Source organism: Tamandua tetradactyla, chromosome 4 (genome assembly GCF_023851605.1).
Source record: "Tamandua tetradactyla isolate mTamTet1 chromosome 4, mTamTet1.pri, whole genome shotgun sequence".
Taxonomy (NCBI): Eukaryota; Metazoa; Chordata; class Mammalia; order Pilosa; family Myrmecophagidae; genus Tamandua; species Tamandua tetradactyla.
This window is the reverse complement of record NC_135330.1, coordinates 2,509,399-2,519,004: the sequence shown is the minus strand read 5'-3', so window position 1 is coordinate 2,519,004 and position 9,606 is coordinate 2,509,399. Positions and strand designations below refer to the sequence as shown.

General features: G+C 45.0%; 1 protein-coding gene across 2 annotated transcripts; it reads left to right on the top strand.

The window, feature by feature from the left end:
* Positions 1 to 247: 247 nt before the first annotated feature.
* Positions 248 to 2,193, top strand: KPLCE (KPRP N-terminal and LCE C-terminal like protein). Of its 2 annotated transcripts, XM_077155666.1 has the most exons (3): positions 248 to 307; positions 1,031 to 1,388; positions 1,560 to 2,193. In XM_077155666.1, the coding sequence occupies exons 2-3, from the start codon at positions 1,052 to 1,054 to the stop codon at positions 1,970 to 1,972; spliced, it is 750 nt and encodes a 249-aa protein (XP_077011781.1). In that variant the 5' UTR covers positions 248 to 307; positions 1,031 to 1,051; the 3' UTR covers positions 1,973 to 2,193. The 2 variants fall into 2 exon arrangements, with proteins under 2 accessions (XP_077011781.1, XP_077011780.1); XM_077155665.1 differs by having other exon boundaries at positions 1,031 to 2,193.
* Positions 2,194 to 9,606: the final 7,413 nt, after the last annotated feature.

The window sequence follows — 9,606 nt, the reverse complement described above, 5'->3', positions numbered from 1 at the left end:
AATAAGCGTCGGCCTTAACTTCAAGGAAAAGACATCTGACTTGTTTCATGAGGAAGACAACAAGAATCATTTATCTCATGTTTGGGAAAACTCAGTGCCAAGCAGAGACATGCCCTGTCTCTGACTGAAGAGGCAGGTATATAGGGGAGGAATCTTGTCACGCAATGCCAGCGTCTGCCCTCGTGATCTCTGGTGCTTCATTCAAATGCCATTAAATTGCCTCATTCCTGCCCTATAAAAGGTGTTCGCGACTGCCAGTTGCTCAGATCTCTGGCTTTTTCCAGTCTTGCTCCTATCGGCAAAGAGGGTAAGTCTCTCTGCCTGGGATAAGATGTGGTGAGAAACTGAGGTTTGGTGAAGTTGGGGAGGGGATGTGGGCTGATGGCAATAGCTAGCAGAAAGCACAGAACTGGAAGGTGAGAGGAGATAAAGAGGTTCGAAGTGAGCCATCAGCTCTGTTATGAAGGGGTTTTCAGAGAAGTGGGTCTCCTTCTTCTCTCTCTGAGTGTGACTGTGTAGTCCTCTCATGGATTCATGTGCTAATGAGGTGGAGTGATGGTTCAGATGCCACGAAACCTAAATGGCGAAAACCTATTTAAATTTGACTCGATTATTTGTTTCTTCTGGGGCTCCATGTGAGTGTGATTTGGGATGGAGGTTCTATCGACATCAGTTTGCCTTCCCTGGGTACTCCTTGGCTGGGCAAAAGGAAGGAGAAAAGCTACCCTTGAGAGAATTTGTGGCAAAAGGAAGTCAGCTGGGGGACAACAATCGCCCACGGACAATTGACAATGTAAACATTGGAAGGAAGAAGAGAGGAGGCCCAGAGAGTTGGCGAGAAATAGGCATCACTCCTTCAAGCTCTTCCTTTTCCATTGTGGAAGCTGAGACCTGGAGGTAGATGTCTGGCTCTGAGTTCATCCTAATTGCCAGGTGTACAGCCTCTAGCTGCCTGTATCCAAAGGGGATGCTTCGGTTTCCTTGGAAACCTTCCTTGTTTCACAGTTCTAATGACATTTTGTCTTTTCAGATTTTGCAAAGCCACAGGACGATGTGTGACCAGCAGAAGCAGCAGCAGTTCCCCCCATCTTGTGTGAAAGGTTCGGGAATAGTACAAAGTACCAAAAGCACCTCTGTGAAAGGTCCAGCACCATGTCAGACAAAAACTGTTTGTGTGACCGGCCCGGCTCCATACCCAACTCAAACTTGTGTGAAATGTCCAGCTCCGTGTCAAACGACCTATGTCAAATGCCCAGCTCCATGCCAGACGACCTATGTCAAATGCCCAGCTCCATGCCAGACGACCTATGTCAAATGCCCAGCTCCATGCCAGACGACCTATGTCAAATGCCCAACTCCATGCCAGACAACCTATGTGAAGTGCCCACCTCCGTGCCAGACGACCTATGTCAAATGTCCAGCTCCATGCCAGACTCAAACTTACGTGAAGTGCCCAGCTCCATGCCAGACGACCTATGTCAAATGCCCAACTCCATGCCAGACTCAAACTTACGTGAAGTGCCCAACTCCATGCCAGACAACCTATGTGAAGTGCCCACCTCCGTGCCAGACTCAAACGTATGTGAAGTGCCCAGCTCCGTGCCAGACTCAGACGTATTATGTGCAGTACCCCTCTCCTCGCCCGACTCAGACTTACTATGTGCAGAGCTCGGCACCCCAGACTTGTGTGTCTGACCCATGCTCTGCTCCCTGTTCCACCAGCTACTGCTGCCTGGCTCCCCGTACCTTTGGGGTGAGCCCTCTGAGACGCTGGATCCAGCGGCCTCAGGACTGCAACACGGGATCATCTGGATGCTGTGAAGATTCCGGCTGCTGCAGCTCTGGGTGCTGTGACTCTGGCTGCTGCAGCTCCGGGTGCTGTGCAGATTCCGGGTGCTGCTGTTTGGGAATTATCCCCATGAGGTCCCGAGGTCCTGCATGTTGTGACCACGAGGATGACTGCTGCTGTTAGACCCAGGACAGCCCTGCTCCAGAATCCATGGCTGACTATACAACCCTGTGCTTCCAAGCTATCCTTCTGGAACCCTCGCTAGTGCCTGAACCCCATCTCCCTGCCATTCCCAGTAGAACCTCACTGCTTCACTGCTGAACTTTGCTTCTTCGTCATGGCAGCCTGCCAGAGTCAGCGCAATCCCTAAACTTTGGCAAGAATAAAGCTCTGAATGCAATTTATATTGGCTCCTGTATGTTTCTTTGGTCTATATTTATACATTATCAGATGTTCTTCTGCCTCCTTCTCTTACTTGTTTCTCAACCAGACAGAAGGTCTGAATAGATATGAGCAGGCAGGCCTAACTCAGGAAAGGGCTGCAATGGGCATCTGTTGTACTGCTGTGAATTAGCGTCTTTAGGTAACGTAGGATGAGCTGAGGCTGGAGGTATTGTGGTTGAGGGTTGCCTTTTCCCCACAGGCTCAGAGTTCACCTCCTGGGCCCTGGAGGGACCGTTGGCTCTGCTCAGGAGCATCCCTGGACGGCACCCCTGCTGCTATGAGTGGCTTGTATTCATGCTGGACTTTATGGCTTATCATTGGATGTGTTTTCCTTCCTAGGGCCACAGCGTAAAAGGCCTGACAAAAGGGGCAAGAGTGCACCTGACATGGGTAGAGATTTCCCCTATTGGCCTTGTAGAAGCAGCATGGAACTGGCGAGAGATCTCCAAGAAGACATATCTCATGGGAGAAGAATCTGGGTCCCAAAGACAGACACCCTCTCTCATTAGCTCTTCCCTCTCCATTGTTTTACTAACTCCGGAGGGTTTAAGTTGGATCTTTATAATTAGAGGCAGTAAATGCACACGAAAAATATAGGTAGAGGGATAACTATTGGTTACAACAACTCCATAAGACCTGAAATTTAGGAGGCATACAGTATGTTTGATGAGTGTATGAATGAATGCACTGTGAATGAATGAACGAGAGCAGAGCATATTGCATTTATTTATAAGCAGTTTTTTGTTGCTTCCCCTGGCATGTTAGCAGAGTCATTTTGCCTATTGTACTGCCTTTGAGCATCTAAAATACCTGTGGATCCACAAATCATGCTCCATTCCTCCATCCAACCCTGGAAAGCTGCAGCCCAGGCGCCGGACACCCACTCCGAGCTGTAAATCAGCCCTGCCCAGGACTGTTTTCCTCTTGTACCACCAAGTGGCACCTGCATTTTAAGGGGCCAGAGTGCTGTTTATTCTACAACTGACATGGGCATGTAGTGCTCTTTAATATTTGTTATTTAATATTAAGTATCATGAGTTCCGTAACATTTTTAATACTTCAGAAATTTCTAATAAAAATTAAAAGTTCTCCTTCAATTTTCACTTCCATCCCCTCTGTCCAGGTGTTGGGTATACAGAAACCACACGAAACTAGAGAATTCCCGAAGTCCCTGGGGATGCTGGCTGTGCAGAGACTGGCATCCATCAGCCCAACTCGGCAGAAGCATATAAAAAAATATTATAGGGCATCCATTCCATAACCCACAACACACTTCTCAGAATCCCATTTCCTTTCCTCCTCAGTCCCCTCACATCCCACAGTTGCTCAGGATCCTCTCACTAAACTCCCTCAAATGCTCTCTGACATTCAGAAATTGTGAATTCTTTTATCCCGCCTCCACTTTCTTCCCTACAAAAACCCAGGCTCCGGTTCTCATTCTGCAGATGGATTGAGATTCTCTGGTGCTTTTCCACAGTAATTAATAGACTCTATTTTGTAGAGAAGGTTTAGGTTTATAGAAAAATTGAGAAGAAGGTACAGAGAGTTCCACATACACCCTTTCCAGCCCCCACACAGTTTCCCCTGTTATCAACAGTGTGTGTGAGGGTGGTGCAGCTGCTACGACTGATAGCCCAATACTGACGCGTCATCACCCACGCGAGTCCGCAGTTCACATGTGCGTGCTATGCCGTGCTCTGTAGTTACCACCGTGTCACGGCACATAGCAGTGGCTTCACTGCCTGGAAAGCACCCTGCGCTCCACCTCTCCACCTTCCCCCCACACCCCTGGGAACTGCTGATCCTTCTGCCATCTCTATAGTTTTGACTTTTCCAGCATGTCATGTGGTTGGACTCATACAGTCTGTAGACTTTCCAGGCCGGCTTTAGCAATATGCATTTAAGATTCTTCCATCCGTATCTTTTCCATGGCTCAAGAGCTCATTTCTTTCTTTCTCGGAATGATCCTCCATTGTGTGATAGGCCACGGTTTGTTTATCCATTGACCGGTTGAAGGACATCTTGACTGATTCCTGCTTTTAGCGACGATGAATAAAGCTGCTCTAAACTTTCCTGGGCAGGTTTTGGTGTGGGCGTAAGTTTTCAGTTCATCAGGGTAAATGCTCAGGAGCATGATTGTCCAGTCGCACAGTGAGCCTAAGTCTAGCTTTGTAGACACCGCCAAGTTCCCTTTTTCCCTCTCTCTCTCTCTGTACTTCACCCAACCCTGGAAGTCTTAGCCCCAGCAGACTTGATCCTGGGCCAAAACTTCTCTTTCTTTCCAGCTGCTCTTAATTCTCTCTCTCTCACCAATTTTACTTCTTTTGTATGGGATGGGGAGGAAGAAATAATAAGGCTTAGAAATCAAAAGCATAGTTCTCTTTAGGAGGCAGAATAAGTGCTCACATGATCATAAATCTCAAGCAATTGCATATTTGATCGGTTTTTCCCCTTTTTGTTATAATAGTAAAACAATACATAGCGAGTAGATTTTTCATTTAATAAGTGAATATTGAACATAAAATTTGGTTAGTTCATATAATTGTATCTTTTATTTTTGTGGTTTTGTTTTCTAACATTTTACTAGTGTAGCTAGTATATGATTTATTTATGTATTTATCTAACCATTCACTCATTGCCTTTTTTGATGTACATTTTTATCTCTCTTTCTTGTTATTATGTAAGCCGCCACTAAAATTTTTAAACTTTTAGAAGTTTTACATTGAAATGTAAAACACAGACAAGTGCACAGCTCATATGTGCGTTACTCAGCGAATGCACCTGTGTAGCTACTTCCACACTACAAAGTTAATGCCATTTTGCAAACAAAACAAAACAAAGTCCCTGATATCCATGACATAAGGGGTTGAGTATACAGAAATAGCGTTCCACACGCCTCAGCCTCTGGAAGTGTCTCTGCATACTTGTGGGCGTGTAGAAAAAGACAGACGCCACAGCGGATGGGACCTGGGCTTCCAAAGCCCTGAGTGTGGGAGCCAGTAGCACCTCCCAGGACCCTCCCCACACTGGGGTGGGGACTCCCCCTCTTATTTAGGCTTCCGAGCAGCCTGGGACCAGAACTTGGGAGCCCCTCAGGAGCCTAGTCTGGAAGGCCTAGAAGCAGATCTTGTGTCCGAATTTCTTCCATTCATTCATCTAACACTTAGTTACTGGACATCTATTTTGCTCCCAGAAGCATCTCTATGGATAAGGAGCTGACAGCAGAGGAGAGCAAGCGATCTGATGACCAATGACAGATACACCTACGACCGGAGCTGTGAAGGGTGGATTTACCTATAGTATGCAAATTTTACCTGGTCGTGGACATTGGAAAAGATTTCTCCAAGAAAGCGCAGTGTGAGCCCGAGGTTGAATAGTAGGCAGCTTGGACCGTACTATTTGCGCAGCTGCTTCCAGGGCCATTGTGAGGTGGTCTCTGCTGCCAGTGCAGGCATCTGTGCACCGAATGATGCTCACGCTCTTAGGACTTCTAAATCTGTTAGATTAGAAATGGGGCTTTCAGAATATTGTTTCAAAACATTTTTAGGCTATGATATTCTTGAGCTTGGGGTTTGCCCCTATGAAACTTATTCCTGCAAAGGATAGGCTAAGCCAAGTGATAATTAGGCCTGAGAGTCATCCCCAGAAAATCTCTTTTGCTGCTCAGATGTGGCTTCTCTCTCTCTAAGCCGACTCGGCAAGCAAACGTACCATCCTCCCTGCCTGTAGGTGGGACGTGACTCCCAGGGGTGAAAACCTCCTGGGCAATGTGGGATAGAAGTCCTGGGATGAGCTGAGACTCAGAATCAAGAGACTGAGAAAAGCTTCTTGACCGAAAGGGAAAGAGAAATGAGATAAAATAAAGTGCCGGTGGTTGAGAGGTTATCCTGGAGGTTATTCTAACACATTATATAGATATCCCCTTTTTAGTTTAAGGTATATTAGAGAGACTGGAGGGAAGTGCCCGAAACTGTAGAGCTGTGTTCAAGTAGCCTTGTTTCTTGAAGATGACTGTATAATGATATAGCTTTCACAAAGTGACTGTGCGATTATGAAAACCTTGTGTCTGATGCTCCTTTTATCTACAGTATGGACAGATGAGTAAAAAGTGTGGATAAAAAATAAATACATAAGAGGGGAAACAAAGGTTAAAATAAATTGAGTAGATTGAAATACCAGTGTTCAATGAAAGGAGGGAGTAAGGGGTATGGCATGTACAATTTTTTTCTTTTTTCTTTTTTATTTCTTTTGCTGCAGAGATAACAAATGTTCAAAACAAATGATCATGGTGATGAACACACAACTATGTGATGATATTGTGAGACACTGATCGTACACCATGTATAGAATATTTGTATGTCTGTTGTACAAAATAAAAATATCAAAAAAAACATTTTTAGACTAATCAAATGTTCTACCATATCCTGTTTGCTTAACTTAAAAAATGTTGATGCACTGTTTCTTATATAAAATAGCCCAGATTCGCTGACTCTAGTCCCTCTACGATATTTATGGAAGACTTACTATGAACTATTTAGAGAGAATGGCAAATTGAGAACATGGAATCAAGCCCCTGAAAAGCTGGGAAGAATTTCCTTGGACAGGCTGAGGTGCTGTTACCTTGGGATATAAATGAGTCTGCTTCCCCACAGATTTTCTGAAATAGAAAAATCTACTGAGTAGAATTCTCACCCCCCTTCCATGGTGGATGGTTTTTATGATGTTTACTCTTTCAGGAAAATGTCTCTACCAAAATTACCGGCAAGTAAGGCTAAACCATACAGATAGATTTCATGACACGTGTAAAAATTAATTATCAGGTATAGAATCATATACATTTAAATGCTATGTCTGAATGTGCACTCAATATGATTAAATGCATGTAAGAAAATGACTCAAACCTATTTATGTTTGACATGAAATGGGATGGAAGATGGAACTACCTTTATCTATTGAGCATCTACTACATGCCAGGCACTGGGCTGGTCACTTTACAGGTGATGCATCTCTTATCTGAGCAAGGAGACAACTGAGCTGAGCTGCCTGGCTGCTGCAGAGGGCATGACAGGCAGTGTGCTGGTGAAAACTGGACTTGTGAGTCAGACACATCCATTTACTAGAGCTAAGACTTCAGCCAAATTGCGTGATCCCTCCCTCAGAGGACTGCTGGCTCATGAAACTTCCCAAAACAGTGCTTAGTACATACTAGGCACACAGTGTTAAGCCATTTCCCTGTCCCTGGTTGGAGGGCTGTGGCAGTGGGTATGAAATGCAGCTTAGAGAGTAGAAGGGTGATAATTGTAGTAGATGAAAAGTATTAAGGGATTCCCATGGTTTGAAATTATATATTTTCATAATAAAATACAATGAGAGGAGTTTTCCATTTTTGGGCAAAATCATGGAAGTATAGAAACTGTTGCAGGTGCATCTTCTCTCCCAGCTACTCCCACGTCTGTTCTTATCCCATCTATAACCCTGGACAAGTCTCTTCATCACTTTGGGCTGCCTCTTCTGTAAAATGAAGAAATGAGGTGAGACAATCACTACGGGTGTTTTCTAACTCTGTCATTTTATATTTCCACTCCTCTGAATTTTCCTCAAAATTTGGAGAGATTGTCTATCTGAGAAAATGGAAATGGCATTGTCGGTTGATGGATAATCAGCTACGTCCTTTAAAGAGACTTAAGGAGTGGGGCGCCCTGATAAAGTCTCCTCTAGATCAGTGCTTGACATGAGGAGGGAACCCAGACCAGCTTCTCAGAAGGAGGTTAGCTGAGTAACATGTCATAATCAGACGTCATTCCTTGTCATTGGTGTAAGCATCTCCACCCAGTGGCTAGGTTGCTACTGCCCAATTAGCACATCTGCTGAGTGAGATGGGTGGGTGTCGAGGTGGGCTGGGCTGCGGGGGGGAGGGAGAGGAGGTGGAAGAGTCCATGCAGCACACTGCGCTCTCAGAGGTCCGTGTGGCCAGCTCACGTGGGGCGCTACTCGGACATTAAGTTCACCTCAATCTATTAGACCTGTAAGAGCTGCGGACAGAGCCTCTCACAGGCTGGCATTCAATGTGTTCTTCTTACATAAGGGAAGGAATCTATCCTATTCATGTGTCTATCCTCTGGGAATTTCCTGTATTAGCTGAACCCAGTCTGATTAGCCAGGAAATCTCAGGTGAGGTTCATGGCCTTAGCTTCTATGGGCTTCTCAGAGAGAATAACCTGAGTCCACTGACCTGTCAGAGCCCTCAGCTCTCCACCTGACCACTTCCGGCCACCCTAAATCAAACAGTGCCCTGCTTCCCTCCTCACCTCACCTGCTTTAGTTTTCTTCCTAGGACTTTTTAGTCACTAATACTATATTACACATTTATTTGTATATTGTTTTGTCTTCCTTATTAGGATGGAGGCACCCTGAAAGCAGGGACCTTGCTTATCTTATTCACCTCTGTGCCAAAAGCAATGCTGCCACATAGCAAATAGCTAATCCATGTTTACTAGAACGCTGATCTCATTTAATCTGCACTATAACTACAGAGACCGGTACAAGTTTTATCCTCAGTTTGTAGCTCAGGATAGCAAACCTTCCCAAGGTTGAATAGCTTGCCCAAAGGCGCGCCAGTAGTGGCTTTGATCTGAGCATACCTCACTTCAGTGCCTTAAGTCTTTAACTGCATGGGATTTTCCCCTCTACTCTAGAATCTGAATTCTCTTACAGGGGAGTCTTCATTTCCTTGTGACATTTGAAAATGTGATTCCGGTCAAAGAGATGGAGTTTTTATCTTCAGTCTCTTTCAACTCAGGGCTCCCTTGGCTCTCCAGGTCTCCTTTTATTGTAAATTATAATGAAAAACTGCCTTGTAAAGTCCAGTTTACATGCTCTTTTTAAATTACAAAGCAATTTCACATCTTCTATCTTATTTAATAAAACAACCCTAAGCAAGGTTATCCCTGTGGCTCTGATTTAACAGTGAGGAAATTGAGATATGGAGAGATGAAGCGACTCGTTCCGGATGACACAACAAGTCGGTGGTGGGACAGGACCAAAAAAAGTGCTTTGTACACAGATCCCATTCTCATTTTCATTGCAGCTGCTGTCCCTTTGGTCCCTCCATCCTCTGTATCCTCTTCCCCTCATCCTTCTATTTCTTGTCCCCCTTGATTCTGATGACCTTGATTGGAAAATATTGCCAAAGATCTTCAGACTAAGTCTGTTACTTCCAAGGCAAATTTCCTGTACCTTTCCTCCTAAAAGCTTGCATTTGCATTATCTCCATGGTTTGCTAATTGGGGATCCATGGCCTGGGGATAAACCAAGACTTTCTGGAAAGTCCTGGCAGAGGCGTTGTTGGGCCTTATATCTCAAGAGCTACGGCC

Coding starts and splice junctions, on each gene's coding strand:
- KPLCE (XM_077155665.1), top strand. CDS start 1,052: ATGTGTGACCAGCAGAAGCAGCAGCAGTTCCCCCCATCTTGTGTGAAA.